Genomic DNA, 18,359 nt, shown 5'->3' on the forward strand with positions numbered 1-18,359 from the left:
CACCTCAAAATGGAGATGTCCATGGTGCTAGGGATGCAATCTTTCCCAGCATTATAGGAAGCACCTACATTTGACTGTTGGTTGTTCAAGCTGGCACATTTCAAAGAATACTCCAATTTAATAATTCCCTCCTTGAATTACATATATTAAAATGGTGAATGCAAATAATATACCCTCTAACTGCAGGTCTGCTGTTATAGCATATTTAAATTTGCATGGACCATCTAATGGGGGTGGAGATGTTACCTTCACAGTTGAAGCTCACGATGCATACAAAACTGAAGTACTTGAAAGTACAAGTCACTTTTCCTGCATTCGATGCTAATACAAGAACATTTTACACAACAATAACACACCAAGCCAATACACAGCATATCATGACTTAGAAATACCATTAACATTTCAGGAACATCAAAACTGATTTTAAGGTGCCCTACCACATGTTTTAGAAAATGTTAGACTGGGTCCCCTCAGCAATGATGGGACACATGGCCAGTCCTTACTATCCACACACCCTATCCTAATTTACAACAACTAGCTGTGGGTGATTTACAGCCCTTATATAATAATTTAGTTAGACTATACAGAGTTTTAACCCAGTTTGTTATGCACACCATAACAACTGCCTTAGCATTAGCTGTTCAAGCTGTCCAGCCACAATTAGCTACATCTGGTATTAGCACAGAAAATCTCAATGCTATTATGGGTAAGATACCCATAAGATGGGAGGAATTTGCTTTCTGGTATGCACAAAAAACAAACCAGCTTGAAGCACTATTTCCCCATATGGGACCACACGATAAAAATAAAACTCTCACCATGAGCTTGCCACTTGGGATGGTTCCCTCCACTGATTACTGTGCCACATGGGGTATAGTCTTTGCTGCAATATATACCATACCTTATGGTACACTATCACTTACTGTTTTGCCAGATGAGCTAAAACAGACTCAAAATGAATACAGGGCTGCCCCTGCCCTGGACTTGGGACTGAAATTAATTGGCAACTTTGCCACAGCATCCTCAATTATTTTAGAAAATAGTAAAGGGGAAGCAGCTGCAGTGGGAATACTCCAGAGAATGGCACAGGTCATGGTAGCGGAGGAAGAGCTTGAGTTACCAAAGATTATTGCAGACACCTATACATTTATGGGTCGAGTTAATATGGGGGCCAGACCAAATAAGCAACAGCTTAATGGTAGTTCTAACAGGGACAATACCAAGAGAGCACCAGAGTCTTCTAAAAAACACCGAGACAAACAAAAAAATACAGATAGAGTAAAATCACAGGGAGAATCTCTGCAACCAGAGACCTCTGACAAATGTTAGAGGTTACATATCCATGGTACATTAAAACAGTATGACGGATATCAGTACACTTATGCACGCCCTTCTCATTCCTTTCAGGATTCATCTGACAAATGGACTGAGAGAACGCGGCGGTCAGAGCGCAGACAAGAAGAGAATGTGAAACCGAAAAAGGACTCACAATGCTCACCTGAAATCATCATAAAAAAAGAGGAGAAACTTCACCAGCAAAAAATGAACAATTCAAAAAGAAGAAGGTTGTGGGAATTTCGAAGGTTGCAGGAATTGCGGCGAAATATGCTACACATATTGAGAACTCTCCTTCAGACTAGGAGTTGGGCATTGATTCTGCTAGACAGCATGGCAGAAGTCATGATAATTCACCAGAATCTTCAGGAGTTTCTAGATGGAAAAGCAACTAACAGCTTTAAAGAGGTAGAAGCCCTTCTGATAGACTGTTCAAATTAAACATACAGATTGAGGGTGACAAAGTGCACACATTTAAAGTAATATCCTGGGAAAATTTAACACTTAGCTATGACATTCTCTTGGCTGAAAAACATTGGCCACTGCAGTTTGATTGAACACTCCCTCAAGGAGAAGATGTAATACTACAACCTTTCTCAGTACTTGTTCCCGAAGAAGTTGAACAAGCTTATGCCGCAGAATTGGCTCTTACACTGACCCCGGCACTACGCCGCAACCATCTATGCTGAAATAAGGACTCGACTAATAATAGTTGACTGATAAGGTCCAGCCTGCAAGTGCAACCACAAACATGATGCAAAAGTTCCTTTGAGAGAAACTCTCTCACAGCTCAAGTACTAAGAAGCACTTGAACCCTGTGTATCTCCTATGAATAATGAATAACCCTTTGTCTTCAGTAGCTAAACCTGGATAACTCCTATAGAATATTCTTAGATTACAGATTTTTAAACGGTCATACATGCACATTTGCAATACAAAATTCACACAGTACAGCTTTAACAAACAATATTGTCCATAAAAAATATCAAACAACTTTGGATATCTCCAATGGTTTTTCCTGTCAAAACATAGCACCTGAAAGGAGGGATTTATCCGCTTTTGCCATGCTCGCCTCTCAGCATCATTTTTGTCACCTTCCTCAAGGGTATAAGAACAGTCCTGGATTGTTTGTAGCCCGAGTAAGATCAATATTGCATGATATTGATCCAGAAGCTGTGTCCTATGTTGATGATATATATCTCAAGGATCATTACTTAAACATACATCTAGCCAAAGTAGATTGCATTGTCATGGTATTTGCTGAACATGGCTAAACAATTCAATAAAAAAAACAACAACAAAAAGTGCTTTTCTCGGTGTCCTATTTTCAGTTGTCATTTGAAGGAAAGAGCCTGGCACCATGCTTCCTAGAGAAATGTGCTCTATTACCACCACAAAAACTATTATAAAATTGTAATCCTTGTTAGATTGTTTTTAATTTTGGCAGAATATACATACCAGATTATGTACAATGCATAACACCTTTGTATGATTTAATTTACCCAGATTTTTCCAGCATACATTGGACACCAGAACATATATAAACACTATGATCATTACCGACTGACATGCTTGCAGCACGACACTTACATACACATGTGAACAAAACAAATCTAATCATCTGTATAATACCAGGTGCCACTGGTCTCACCTATATCACATTTAATGAGAGTGACACAGTGCTGACTGCATATAAATTGCATCTATATTCCAAAGCAGAAATCCACTGAAAAAATACTGACTGCAGTTCAAATGGCTGTCATAAAGGCTCAAGGGAAAGACATAATTGTGGTTACTCCCATACCAGCCTTAGAGGCTGTCACATAGACCAGTATTCCAAACGCAAATGCCTTACATCCTAGATACAATGGGTCACTGTGCTGATGGATACTGATGTATACTAAGGGTCTGATTTAGAACTTGGCATGTGGACGAATATCCTGTCTGCCGTATTACGATCTCCAAAGGATATAATGTGATCATAATACAGAGGATGGGATAACCCCCATGTTTGTGATGGAGTATTAAGGCTCTATGTCTTTGACCCTACCTTATAATATAACGCTTCTATAACAGTAGAAGTATATAATATACATAGACAGTTCAGCCTGGCCTGCTTTAGGCACTAAACACCAATACTCTGCAGCTTGCACAGATGTACATGGAGTAATGAGGAATGGACAATTCCACATTTCAACAAACTTTTACACAGTCTCTAGGGGACTGCACTATACAAATGGCTGAATTGAAAACTTTGATTCTGGCACTAAAACATATGGATCCAGAATTCCCCTCACTGATAGAGTATAATTCATTTTACTGTTTCCAGTCTTTTAATGAGAATTTGCATTACTGGCACCTGAATGGATCCAGAGATTTAAAATAGAATACTATAAAGCATAAGTGCTTTGGGGAAAGGTAGCAGAGCTTAAAGACAGTTTGTCACATGCTCATGTAACTCATACACAGAGTCATCAGCATATTGGAATACACATTGTAGGTAATTCACTGGCTGATGCAGCAGCCAAATCTGCAGTTAGCTATGATTACTTGTTCTCATACGAGGGTAGATGAAGATATCATGGCTGCGGTTGATGCTTCAGGCAACCGCACCCCATTACCAAAACTATATCCAGCAAAATATTCCTAGCATTTAAGTACCCAAAACATTTCTTTTGTGGCCATTCCAGGGGTGGGTGATTGTGTGATACCTAACAAAGACCACTGGCTATAATTAATAAAAGCTGAACGTGAGGGTGCAGCATCCGCCCATGCAGGTATGGCAGCCACAGTTTCTATATCACAGAAGCGTTTTTGGTGGCCTGTTCTACACAAACAGACAAACAATATGTTCTTAGCTGTGACATTTGCCAACAACTTAAAGGTTCCACCATTGCATGCCCACCGCAGACACCCCTCTTAGTTTCAAACAAACCACTTCAATGCGTGTATCTAGACCACTGCAGCCCCATAAATTTGGTGATTCAAATGTATTTTACTAGTTGTAGATTCTTGCTCCAGATTCCTCTGGGTGTGGCCACAGCCATCAGCTGACGCTTGCACTGTTATTAAAGATTTGCAAGTCTTCATTGGGACATACTCAGTAGCTGCATTGCTCTCAAACCAAGGCCCTGCTTTAGCCTCTAAGGCTTACAGTGATACTATGGAAACCATGGGTGTGGCTGTACATTATCCCTCACCATAACATCCTGAGGGAAATTCAATTGTGGAGAAGAAAAACCGAGACTTACAGCAATCCTTAATGCTTAGCGTATTAGTTTTAGGTCATAGTTTGATCTATCACCTGTATGGAATCCAGAGAGCACTAATCAATCTTCCTAGATGACCTTTGAGTGTCCAGACCCCATAGGAGGTCCTGTATAGCATCCAGATGTACATTCCAGATCTTGACATTCCAGTGACAGCAAACGTCTTTTGACATAAATTAATGTTTCACTGTCTTACAGGAACCACAAGACTCTTGGGATGAGCATTCTAGTAAATGTTCTGCCACTGATGGAGTGCAGGAACAGCCAGCACTGTCTGGCTGGATTCCAAAGATTGGGGATGTAGTTCGACAGAAGATTGCAGTTAGGGAGGAGTTTGCCCAATCTTACCATGAACCAGTGCCAGTCCTTAGCATTCAAGGTACCATAACTGTGATTCTGCTACCGCTTGCTGGTTGTAGAAATTTTGAGAGATTTGTTTCAATTAAGTAAAATTGTGTCATGCGGCCTATCCTACACAGTAGGCCACGAGGGTACTTCCCTAACTCCTCTCAGGACCCTACAGGAAATACCGCTGCAAGTATTGAATAACATCAATATTATTTTCCCTCGCTGGGGAGGCTGGAGAAAGTATTTTTTTGATTTCTGTTACAGCTACAAATGTAAGAAATACACTTAGCTTTATTCGTCCATGTCCTGGATTATAATTTAATTGCTTTCTCTGCTCTTGTGGATTAGATTTGTGGTAATTTTCTTCCTGATTATAAATGGACATCATCTACTAGAACACACTGCTGTAGAACTGGTAGCTGAAGTACTGAAGCCCCACTCGTCTTCCCACAAAGTGCGAATAGACCTTTCTTTTGTAAATATCTCTGCTTTTCCAGTTTCCAATGGAATTGTGATAAGGTCCCATAGGATAATTTTGGACCTGAATCCATTCCAGAGCTTCATGCTCATTTTTTTAATGATAACTACTGATTATGGAAACAAGCTTTCATTGATTATGTACATTTATTTTAGGTTGATACTTCAAAAATGTGTTATAGATGGTCCTACTAGGCCTACATTGGCTATGCCTACAAATGAGAGGAAACATAATTGAATTTATGGCTCCACACTTAGATCTGACGACACTGATAGCAAATAAAAAAACAGAGAGAGAGAAAGAGAGAGGTAAAGGAGTTTCAAAGGGAGAGAAAGAGAGAGAGAGAGAGAGAGAGAGAGACCGCAGAGCGCCCTGCAGGACAAAGAAAATCCTGAGCAACACATTTCCGACTCTGTAACAGCCTTACTGCCCATCCAGTGGCCAGTAATGTCTACCCTCTTTGTTATGCCCCCTTGGCTTGGGTCCATCAGTGCAAGGGCAGGTAATTGATAGACACTATTTACCATAGGAGCAGATAATATTGCTTAACTACGAGTATGAACATAATGGGCCTTTTTTAGTGTTTGGCAGACAGGATACTTTATTAAAATGCGGTGGATATCCATACAGTATAATACAATACAGTTGTAGTAAAACAGACGGAATATCTGCCAAATTTGTGACAAAGCATACCATTTGCCAATCTCTACATTATGGCCCAATGAGTGCTATTTAATTTACAGCAATAAATAATTCAGCCCATCAATTCTCAGGTTACTTAAATATCTTGAAATGTCTACATTGCTGAATTTGATGTTAGCTACTTACTCTTCAGTCCACTGAAATTGTTTTACCTACATCTATTCATTTTCACATTCCTTAGGAAAGAAAAGCCCCATAAAGAAAACAATCATGCTTCAGCTGAGACATCCAATTAATTCTTTCTGTACCTCATTTTTTTCGGATTTTTCAATGTTTATAAATGATATCAATAAAGTTGAGTTTTGTATGTGTTCTTGAAATATCAGTAACAGAATACCATGTGGCATATTGAAAACAATGTTAGAGGGGGCCTAGTGATGCTCATATTATGCTGATTTGAGGCCAACTGACTAAAATCCACTGTGGTGGTAGAGACTTCACCCTGCATTTTAGAGTAAATGATGAAGATAGATTAGGACAAAATTACTACTATGCATCAAAATTCGCTCAACAATATGACTGAGTCCCTCATTATGAGAGGCCTCTTAATTCAGTCAGGGCTGTTAACAATTATTATTGGTTCTATCTGACATGTATATCTATTTGTGAAAGTCTTGAGTAATTACTAGGAGAATTTGACTCAAAATAGTAGATAACCTGAGTAAATCATTTCTTAGTAATTCCCCTGGATCTCACACATAATTGGCTGGACTTTCCTTAAGCCCAGAGTAACACGTACCCAATTACTGATAACTCCAGGGGTGGAATAATCCAGACCATTTTCCAGGCAATTTGTGGTCAGGGACTTATTATCCTCAACATACTCTCTTCAGAGACTGAGACTAATAACAAAGTGACTATTAACAGTGTGGTATGTACTGACATGTAACATCCCTGTGGCTTAAAAAGATGTTTGCTGAGAAATTATATTTCAAATTGTTATATAATGTGTATATGTTTAAAGCACACACCCATGAGGGTATCCTGGTGCTGGATAAATTGCCTAACTTTTAATATCTCTAACCTCATGAAATTCTGCTACACAGTTGAATATACATAGCACTGGTTTCGCTTTTAATACAATTTTTGATTTGATTATTCTATATCTTTGATTTCAAAGGGTGCTAGCTTTGAAAATGTTTCATAAATACCTTATTTTGTAACCAGTTCATTGTAATTTTTGTTACTATACTTGCAGTTGTGCCATTGAGACTTACCAAAGCATAAAGGTAGAAAAACATGTACACACACACACACACACACACACATATATATATATGCTGAATGGTCTTGAGAACTTGTAGTTAGAGCATAAAAAGTGAAACTGCATAACCTTTTTCACTTTACAAAGTAACCCTATATGGATCTTTTCATGTATTGATATTTGTTTCTATCACCAGGTATACAATTATTACTTATGGAGTGATTTTATAACCAACACAGTTATTTTAACTAACTTCACATTACATACAACAGTGGAATAAAACTGGTTAATGCTTAACAAAAGACATTGCCAAGAGAACCTTTGCTTGGTACACAGAGAGAGCTCCTGTGGTGTTCCCACGTTCAAATTGGTTGCTTTTAAATAACATTTACAGTCGCATACAGATTTTTCACATAAATACATTTTTGTGTAAGCTTTCAAATCCATTGGCACTTAGCATTCCACAAGGAAGGAAAACAGTTTAAGTACTGTGAATACTGTATGGAGACCTGGAGAAGAGACAGAAGTGAGGAATAAAGCTTCTGTAGAGGGGTGAGGATGAATGGTCATCTTCAACTAGCCACAATTCCATGCTGTATTACAGATGGATATCACAATCTGTGATGAGTGAAAGTGTAAGGGCGCATAGAATGTAGCTGAGTGATATTCGATTTCCAGCAGTTTCAATGCTGCTGCTCATCCCCCTGATCTTAGAACTACATACAACAATATCTTTCTTCGGAGAATGCCATAAAGTTTGATAGGGCTACATACTTTAAGAATTTGATAATGTATAAGAGATGAGCTGAGTTGCTGCACATTCTTAGTGCATTTGTGGCACCAGAAATTGTAAGGGTTCTATAATGAAATGTTAAGGGTGGAAGATAACAGCAGGCTCTGTAGCAAAGCCTTCCAATTCTCAAGTTACTAATCACCCAGAAAGAGTCCCCATACACAAACATAGACTGGATTCAAGCTGTGACAAATACAGAAGAAAAGAAAAGTGAAATTGGCATGACATTGAAATGACCTGTTTTCCTCTCAACTTTGACCTTGGCAGAAGATTGAGGTCTGCAGATAAAAAGAAGTGAAGAGTATGCCAATTTGTGTTATTGTATTACAAATCACTTGACACAACTACCATGCAGGTGTGTTCATTAGTCCTTATCTCATTGTGTTAATTACTTTATACATACTTGAAACAAGACCTTGGCAGTGATGACCAGTGATGTTACAGACCCAGTTGAATAACTGATCAATTAGGTCCCCATGAAGTATCTACAATTCTTTACCCCAGTACGGTTTCGAAGTCAGCCGTCTGAAGTGCATACAAGCATCACTGTCCACTGAAAGATATATATAATCAACAGTGCAATAGGGGACAAGAGAAATATTCAAACTCTTGTGATAAATTAATGTTTGAGACATTTTTTGTTGTCTCACTGAAGGTCCACCTGGAAGAGAATGGGAAAAGTTTCACATTCTGTACTCATGATGAAGTAACAGCAAGTATTCTAAATACCAGCTTAGTTTCCAAGTTACATACACAGCACTTCTGAAGAAAGCAAGTGCTTGCTTTATTTCTTTAGCTCTACTTTTCAGAATTTTCTCCAATGCACTACAATGCAGTAATTCACAGTAGTAATGAACAACCACTGCATCGGGTAATTTTATCACTCCTTTCAGAAAAGCTTCATCTCTCCATTGGTTCTGACACTATGGCCTCTGCAAACACAGTGTCATAAGTTCTCTTCTCAGCAGATGAACTACAGTTGTTGTCCAGTGCTTCCTCTATGTACATACTGTCTTAAAGCACCCTAAGAGTAATTAATACCGATAGTGCCGCACTGATATACGGTGTTCTCGGAGCTGCTTTCCCAATGAAATCTTAGTCCTCATGTCTTCTAGAGGCCATTGCTATTTCTGTGGCAAAGCGGTGGTTTTGTGATTTCCACCACAGCTGATCTGGACTTGTTCAGAAACTTTGGGGCCCGGCGTAAGAGCCTCTGTGCCTCAGTGAAAGCTTCAGTTAGTTCTTTTTTCCACTGAATAAACTCAGGATCACTCTGAGAGAAAAACAAACACATAGTCTCAAAATCAAAACAGATCCAACGGCACAGAATGAACAATATTGTTTATAGTTTGTAGTATGCAATTGGAAAACACATCACTAAGCAGATTCCTTAATAAGATAAAATTGAACATAAAAATAACAATAACAAGAAGTATGCAAGCCACATTCATAAGATGTGGAAATTGCCATTTATGTGACACACTAAACAATGAAATTAGTCTACAATTAACAAGTGCATTGGGGCAGTAATTCCTGCCAAATTACTAAATATTAAATGTTGCCAGTAACAGAAGAGCACAATATCATCTACATAGGTATCTTACAGGGAAATTACACAACTCTCCCAATGACAATTACAGTGGTTTGCTACCATAGCCTTAAGTGTTTGAAAAGAGGCAAGTGCATTTTAAGGTGGACGAGAAGAAGATAAATGAGCAAAGAAAGTAAAAAGAGGGGAACCGTGGGAATGGAAAGGAAATTGAGAAAAGAGAAGGGAAAGGCTTATGATCAGTAGGTAAAGTAATGTTGTATAGTCTAGGAAAGGTTTTTTTCATTAAATTAAATGAATATTCAGTGAAATTCAATATTAGAAACACCTTTTTAACATATTTCACAAAAACAGTGGATTGAGATGTTAAATCATTGAATACTTACCTGAAACTGAAATATCAGTCTGGGACTTGAATTTGATCTTTTATTCATATGTAGAAAGCGAGTGTGAAATCTTTTTGAAATCAGAAACAAACTCAGACAAATTCAGAGAAATCAACTGAGAAGTTTCTTTTAGACGATCTTCAGAATTTTAATGGAAAGCAATATTTGTATAAATGCTTTTTTATCCAAAGTATTACATTTCTCTTTCAAAGGTAAAGGAAATTGTGCAGGTAGCAGGTACTGAAATATGAAACACTTTGAGGTCCAGTCACATAGGTATTTTGGAGTATGTAAAGTAGTAGTCGGTAGTATCCTTTTACATACTTTTACATGACTTTGAGAACTGCTGTCAAAAATATCTATAACAGGAATAAACTGACACAATTATGCTAAGATTTATATGCAATGAGTAGAAAGAGAAACAACTGTTCCCTAATTGCACTTTTACTAATTTGAAGTTGCACCTTTGGAGGCTGAGGCTGGAGGTAAGTTAGTGTTAGAAAAATTAGTTGAATATGTGATATAACAAAAATGTTTATTCTCTCAGCAAAAGAAAAATGACAACAATTTACAAAAGACACATATGGGAAATTTCTTCTACATTATTGATAAGATCACTCAATTGTTTTTGATTGTTGATGTGGCCTGGGCTGAGGCTTGATGACACACAGTAAGCATGCATGTTCTGCTTAAAAAATCATTATATGTGCCTACAGTGCAGCACTGTAAGTGTGAAATAGGCCTAAGCTGACACAGAGATATTAATTAAAATGAATAGCAAACATATTGTAGAGTAACATTAGTGCATAAGGTGTGCCATTGTAACTGAGGTCATCCATCTGTTAGATGAGGCTCAATCTAATGCATAATGGTTAGCTCCAATTTGAAGCTCACCTTTACCATTGTTATTCACCAGCTGCCTCTTGGCACTGTATTTTGAACACTGGCACTGGTAACTACATTTGTGTACGTCATTGGTCATGTGCTTTTGTCCCTTCCCTTCCTTTATGTTCAATGGTTCAAGCCTTAGAGGCCCAATTAATTGTATTCTACAAGCTGGTTTTAGTGATATTGTTTGAGCCACTTATTGAGTTCTCGGCTTTTCATGAATGGCATATAAATAAATAAGTAAATAAATAAATCTATGGAACTCTGGTTTACAAAGTATTTATTGCCAACAGCATCAAATGTGCATCAATAACTTAGACAGCCATACAGAACTGCCAGCATGCATACACTGGAGGCCCATCTCTCCTACAAACTTTGAAACTGTGTCAATTATTTCCAATGGCCCAGTTGTTAAAATACCTATGTTCTCACCCTCGGGGTAGTTCTTCCTGGAATATACAAATACTAATCAGATTCTGATGTGCATGTTACATTAGAAAGATTGGAAAAATGTAATGTTTATCACACTCAGAGATAACTCAAGGGAATTATTAACTTCCCTAGGTTGTTGGCGAAAACAATGGAGGGATCATAGTATTGACCCTCCTCGAAACTGCCAATGGAAAAGAATAGGATAAGAGAGTGATGTTGTTGGAAAGTAACTCACTCTGGCTAGAAAGATTGGGTTGACCTGTTATTTAGTTCTTAATGAATGAGAAAGTATGTTTTGCAGGCTCTCTTACTGCAGACATATACAGGAGGGGGTTGCATATTCCTTTTAAACATTATGAGAATTAATGTCTTTATAGCTTGAGAAGCAACATTTTTTTCTGTCGTTTTTTCCTTTTAGGAGGGATTTTTCAAGGGTAGAGGCTTATCCCCATTTTTGATTTACCAACATGTCTTCTTGGATTAATGGATTTGCCCAGACAGAAACCCTCTGTCAAAAGACTTGCATGACACTAGTTTCCATCCAACGTGGGTATGTACAAGAAATGTGTTTTTTTTATAGGCACCACATGGCTTGAACTCCATCTACCTCAATGTCATCCTGCACGAACTTCAAAAAGAGTTGACAAAAAGTTAGAAAAAGGCCTGTCAAAAAAGATCTGCACTTAACTGGCGCAGAAGGACAAGAACTGACGTACGCAAACCGGGGTGGTGCCTTTATAGGTGACCGTGAAGTCACAGATGGCTCCAACGATGCCACATGGATCTGAACGACGCCACCCGACGGCACGCATGGGCAGGGAACTTCTCAGCAAAAGTTCTGGATTCCAAGCTGACACCAGAAACTTCTAAGGTAAGGAATCTGCACCTAGAAGTCTCTATCAGATGCATGTTGTCCAATGACAAAATTAGAGTTTCCTTTAACTAGTCTGGCACAAAAAGTGTTCAGAGTATACAAGGCATGAAGAGAGACAGCACATAGATGGAAACTGTCCAAACCTTCAGTGATACTTCTCCTGCTGGGAATTACTTAATCCATGGTAGTAACCAGAAATTACTCTGAGCTGAACCTGCAGGACCATTGAAACCTACGAATGGAGTGGGCAGTTTCTTTCTGTGTTCAGGACCCCTTGTAAGCTGCTGCATTGAGATGATTTAGGGATTCCACATGAATCTGCAGATCTGCGGTAGATTTGCAAAAAATTTGGAAGTAATTCAATCCTCAGTGGACTAGAGGCAGTTGTGTGGTGCACAATGGTTCAGTGTGATCCTGCAATGGAATAACCATTAAAGTATTTATCTAAGTATATATCATCATTGGAGACCTCTCCTGAAAATGTTAGAATGACTGGTAAATGGAAAACTCCTTTTAGTGTTTTAAAAAAATTCAAACCAAGAGCCTTATTTCGATTTGGGAATTAATTATAAATTCAGACTGACACACGTGGATTTAGCTGCAACCTGTGGAAATATCTTTTATTATGTGATAAACCAATTGCAAAATTTCATCAATTGACCATTAGCTTGCACAAGTTGTATCCAAAGTTTAGGATCATAAAGTAATTTTGCAGCACTCAGGTTTGTGACAGTCCGTGGATGGTGGTTTCATTTCAACAAATGCCTTATGCTAGAGGTACACAGCTCCAGGTACCAAAATTTAAATCCTCCTCTAGGTTAGTCCCACTGGAGATTTGTATTTAATTTTTGTTCAATGTTCCCATACCAAATTGTCAAAACACATGCTTCCAGTCATGAATTAATAAATCAAGGACTTCAGAAGTTCTCTTAAGGGGGATCCTTACCTCACATTGGAGTACAAACTGTTTCCCTCCTTTGATTCTCAGCAAAATACACTTTTTGTCTTTTATCTGGGTGTCTTCTACAGATACAATCTGTTCCATGGTCAAAAGGTTTTGCTGTATTATGAAAACAGAAGAAACATTATTCACAAAAAGCGTGATTTGCTTTGAGAGAATCATAGAAATAACATCTAGGTATTTAACAAAGAAAACTGAGGATCTGTTTGGCTATGCAGGTATGGATGGGGTAGAAATACAACTACAGGTGTTAAGTCTCACAATAAAAACAAACTGTTAAAATGAGATGCCATTCTGCATGATTTTCTTTGTATGAAATTTATTTTTTGAAAATCTCACATGACCCTGCTTACCTGAAAACAGGTATTTATGTTTGACAAATAGTACTGTAGTGACGATCAAATGGTCAAGCAAAGTAGATGACCAAATTGAAATAGACAACTGTCAAATACTGAATTGTTTACATATTCTTTACCAACACAGAATTAATTAATATTGATTAGGATGTTGTGTTACCAGGTGGATGGAGTGCCCTAAAGTATTCTATGTTTTGGAGAATGTATTGCATTTAGTTAGCTGGCATGAGTGGGGTTTCCAGTGGACTAAACTCACATATTTTAAATATTATAGGGAAATACTAATGGTGTGCTGTGAGCTATACTAATGTCAAGAGAGTATCTTAGTAAATGGAAGACCTTTCTAAAGTCTGTTACCTATGTCAAAGACCAAAACCAAAGACCAAAACACAAAATCAAAATGATATGGTCAGTTCCTCTTGAATTGCTTGTTCTGCTGAATTTAATATAAGCATTTCCATTTTGGCTTAGCTCATAAATGAGAAAAATGAGTAAAAACCATATAATTGCAATACATTCAGTTAAGCTGTGAATGAGATAAATATCTAAAATAATAAAACACAGTTTCAACACAATGATGGAATAGTTTTTTTCTGTGCCTTCTATTTCAATATTTGTACGGTAATCTTTAGTTATTAACAGTTAATGATTCAGCATTTATGAGAATTTTACGCCTCAACTATTTGAACAATCTGGAAAATAAATAGGTAGGTAAAACAAATGCATAGTCAAGATATAGGGCCTCATTATGACCCTGGTGGACTAATGGTCGCGGTGGCAGTCGGACCACTGCTAATGCGGCAGTCCAAACACAATATTACGACTGCAGCGGTAGCACTGCTGTCGGACCAGCAGCACTGCCAGATTACGACTTAACATCAACCTGGCGGTGCTGGCTGTCCTAATCCGCAAGAAGCACTGCCCTGGGGATTACGGCCCCCTTCTCCAACAGCGATTTCATGGCGGTAACACGCAGTTGGCATGGGCAGTGTAGGGGCCCCCCTGGCCAGTCCGTCGCAATTTTCTCTGTCTGCTGGTGCACCCTACGCACTACAGCATTGCCTCTGGCTCTATTATGAGCCAGAGACAATGCTGTAGGCCTTTTCCCGCTGGCCCAGTGGGCAGAAACTGAGTTTCCACCTGCTGGGCCAGCGGGAAATTCATAATGGACCCAGTCAGGGAGGCTGGCACTCTGGCGGCAACCTACCCGTTGGGACTTTGGCAGATAGGCTTTTCCATCCACTGAAGTAATAATAAGGCCCTTAATCTGGAATATGTTATTACCACTCTTTACGTTTACCTCAATGTTCTAAGGGGTCTTTGAAAAGAATCATGTTATTGAATAGGGGCGGCACTTTCATGATATACAAATGTATTTTAAAACTTCGGCTAAGAAATATTTTGATGGATGTTAGCCACATTTAGTATTAGCATGGGCTTGGATTTTAATCTAAACAGTATTGAAAATTCCTCGATAAGGATTCTCAAAGTTATTCAATAACATCCTGATGTAGATGACAGTACCTCTTAAATCACAAAGGAGCTATTTATCTTTAGTCACTCTAGGCCAAATTAAAAAAAATAAGCATTAACCCCAGAATGCATGGCTTACACTTCAATATTGTGTGAGCTCCCACACTAGCTCACTAGTACACAAAACTGATGTGAGAAAATGAACATTCTGTTTTTTTTACATGTATCTTTGTACCACAACAGTATGCGAGCAAAGCCTCCACATTATGGCATCTTTTCTTGAACTGATATAGGAAAATAATGTAATTCACACAATATATATTTTTTGAGTTTTCAGTTCCTCTTCAAGAAAATATTTTCCATTATAGGTATTTCTGTACCCACCCTGTGCATTCTGGTACACTGATGCAGATGTTTCCACCTTTAACACCATTTAGCCCAGGTTAATTTTGGTTTAAAGCTCAAAGAGCAGATACTGGTGGGAAATGAACTGCAAATATTTACCCACAAAGTTACAGCTGATTCACCTTATTTCTTTCCATTTATTAACCCTGTCTATGCCACTTCACAGGAAATGCCTACTTCAACACATTATTACAGCAAGATGTAACATTTACATGTACATATTCTACCTACGTGTAGCTGTTTCACACTTCTGAAATCAGAACATAGATTTTCTATTCGACCAGTGAAGGGCATAAATGGTTACATGCATTAGGTCAAGTAATGGTTCGATGGTTTTCATGAAATTATGCACCTATAGTTGACTTGGTTACACTGAAGAGTAATTTTACTTTATTGGAGCAGGTCATTGGCAACTGTCTAACTCTTAAGGAAACATAATAATTGGATCAATTTAAAAGTATATATGACTTATCTTTCTGACTCACTACGTATTTTTCCCTATTTGTAAGATGTAAAAATGTATCAAAAATTTCTCATTTCCATTTATTTTTGTGCTCATTCATTAATCAAGGTACAAGTGAAAGTGGGCCTAATTGTTCAATATGGTAATATAACAGTTGTATCTTGTCTGTTGCAGTGTGTTAATAAATAATATGCAAGAGGTCTTCAAAAGCGACCACAACAAATTACATTTAAACTACAAATAATATACAAAATGACATCCCAAAATCTTAATGACAATGCTACTATTGCACAATGTTTTGAGGTCACTGCTGCAATTACTTTGCTTTAACCTTACCGGTTTATGTTTTTTTTTAGACATATGCCAGGACTCCTAAATGAAAAATAATATAATCATAAACTACTTTGTTCTTTTTTTAATTACAAAAGAGCATGCAAAATTAATAATGCAGATTATTTTTGGAGTATACATTTTAATGCTGCATTACTACCAAAGCAAAGTGAGACAAAAAAACACACAACAAATATGTTGTGATTACTTTAATAGTATTACATTCATGAAGGGTATAACATAGCTTAAACAAGCTAACTGATTCACATTAGTTAAAAGGTATGTACTACAAATGGCTGATTGCCCATCCTTTGTTTTAAATCCAAACCATAGTTGCACTAAATGCAGTGTCTGAAAACTTCATAATCATCTGACCACTGACCTTATGTCTATTTACTATAAAAAATATTAAGGCCCTCATTATGAGCCTGGCAATCTTCTGACCGCCAGAGACATGGTGGCGGTTTCATAGCCGACGGGCTGGCCGTGAAGACCGCCTCATTATGAGTGTGGCGGTTTGGCATCGGCCAACCTGCCACATTGCCGTCTGTACCATCAGGGTGGTTGGACCCGCTGGGCCAGAGATTAGCATCTCCGACCCGGCGGTCCAATGAAGACTGCCAGCGTTATAATGAGCCGCCTTTCGACCAGGGTTTCCGTGGCAGTAGCACCGCCACGACAACCCTGGTGGAAAGGCAACCGGTGACAGGAAATGTATTTCCTGTCACCTGCAGATGACTTCCCCTTCAAGCCCAGTACCCCCTACACCCCCAACACACACACCATTTCACTCACAAGCATCCACATACACATAAACTTGCAAGCATCTATACACTTCAACATTCATACACGCACTCACTTCACCATTCATACACGCATTTAACCACGCATACACACACCCATGCACACACCCATACAAATACCCATGCACACACTCATACACACATACATGCACACACGCAGACAACAGCAACTCACACACGCACACACAACACCACCCTCCGCATCGGTTGCCCGACTTACTTCTTCCGGCGAGGAGGTCATCCGGCAGAGAATGGGAATGGGTGCTTCCACCGCCGGCAGCACCCTGCCAGGCTGTATTACAGGTTGTAATACAGCTGGTGGAGTCCTTTTGGTGGGCCAGTGGTGGAACCACCCATGCGCCTCCAACCACCAGCATGACTACTGCTGGATTTCCGCCCAAAATGTGTCAGAAATCCTGCAGCACTCATAATATGGTGGTCAGAAGGCCACCAGTATTAGCAGTATTCTGGTGCCCGCGGCTTTGGCGATCTTGTTAAAAGACCGCCAAAGTCGTAATGAGGGCCTAAATATGTGTAAAATTACTGTTGTACAAAAATATGTACTACCAATGTGCATGTAGTTATGCAATTAAATATGATTCAGCACTGAAGGAATAGGATAACAAATTAGGATTAGAACAGTAGTGTTATAAATCTCAACTAGAAGTTTGAAATTATTTATTTTTATTATTTATTTTGCACAGTTGTTTTAAAATTAGTCACTGATGGTTCACAATGTAGCCTCAATGTAATATAATATGATATGCAAACAATGTTCTCACCCTCCAACCACACTGTGCATCCACAACCAGGCTGCCCAGTAACAGATTATTTAGAAGCTAATCACAGTTGATAGGAAGCACAAGTTATTTTTGCACCCATTTATGCCCTACTGGCATTCAGGAGCTGGGTGTAAAAATGCTTATTGGCTTTTTGAGTTTGTGATCAAAACTGCTTCTGGTGTAAATGTGAAACCAAGTAGAATGGGATGTTCATGCAGATACTATTGCTTTTAGAATTTGCATGAATTAACCCTAATTATTTACCCTGGTGAGGGGTAAATCAGGCACAAGGTCCTACCCATACATTGGCATCTGCAATTTGCACCAGCTTTTTAAATGGCAACCTTTATATGTGCCACATTTATATTCTGATCACAGTTTATAAATAAAAGATGCAATAGCCCAGAGACAAATTATATACCAAACATTGAGAGAGAAATAGAAGTAGGAAGAAATAGCAATAAGGAGAGAGAAGTGCGGGAAAGAGAAGAAGAAGAGGGACGGAAAGAGAGAGAGAGAGAGAGCGAC

At 38.5% G+C, this 18,359-nt stretch overlaps 1 protein-coding gene across 1 annotated transcript in view; it reads right to left on the reverse strand.

The window, feature by feature from the left end:
* Positions 1-2,752: 2,752 nt before the first annotated feature.
* Positions 2,753-18,359, reverse strand: part of GRK3 (G protein-coupled receptor kinase 3) — a 1,092,546-nt gene continuing 1,076,939 nt past the window's right edge. The window contains exons 20-21 of the mRNA XM_069214703.1: positions 13,205-13,318; positions 2,753-9,402 (exon numbers count right to left, since the gene is read on the reverse strand). Coding sequence (XP_069070804.1) covers positions 9,241-9,402; positions 13,205-13,318 — 276 coding nt within the window. The 3' untranslated portion in view covers positions 2,753-9,240. The remainder of the gene's footprint in view (positions 9,403-13,204; positions 13,319-18,359) is intronic.

Source organism: Pleurodeles waltl, chromosome 11 (assembly GCF_031143425.1).
Source record: "Pleurodeles waltl isolate 20211129_DDA chromosome 11, aPleWal1.hap1.20221129, whole genome shotgun sequence".
Lineage (NCBI taxonomy): Eukaryota > Metazoa > Chordata > Amphibia > Caudata > Salamandridae > Pleurodeles > Pleurodeles waltl.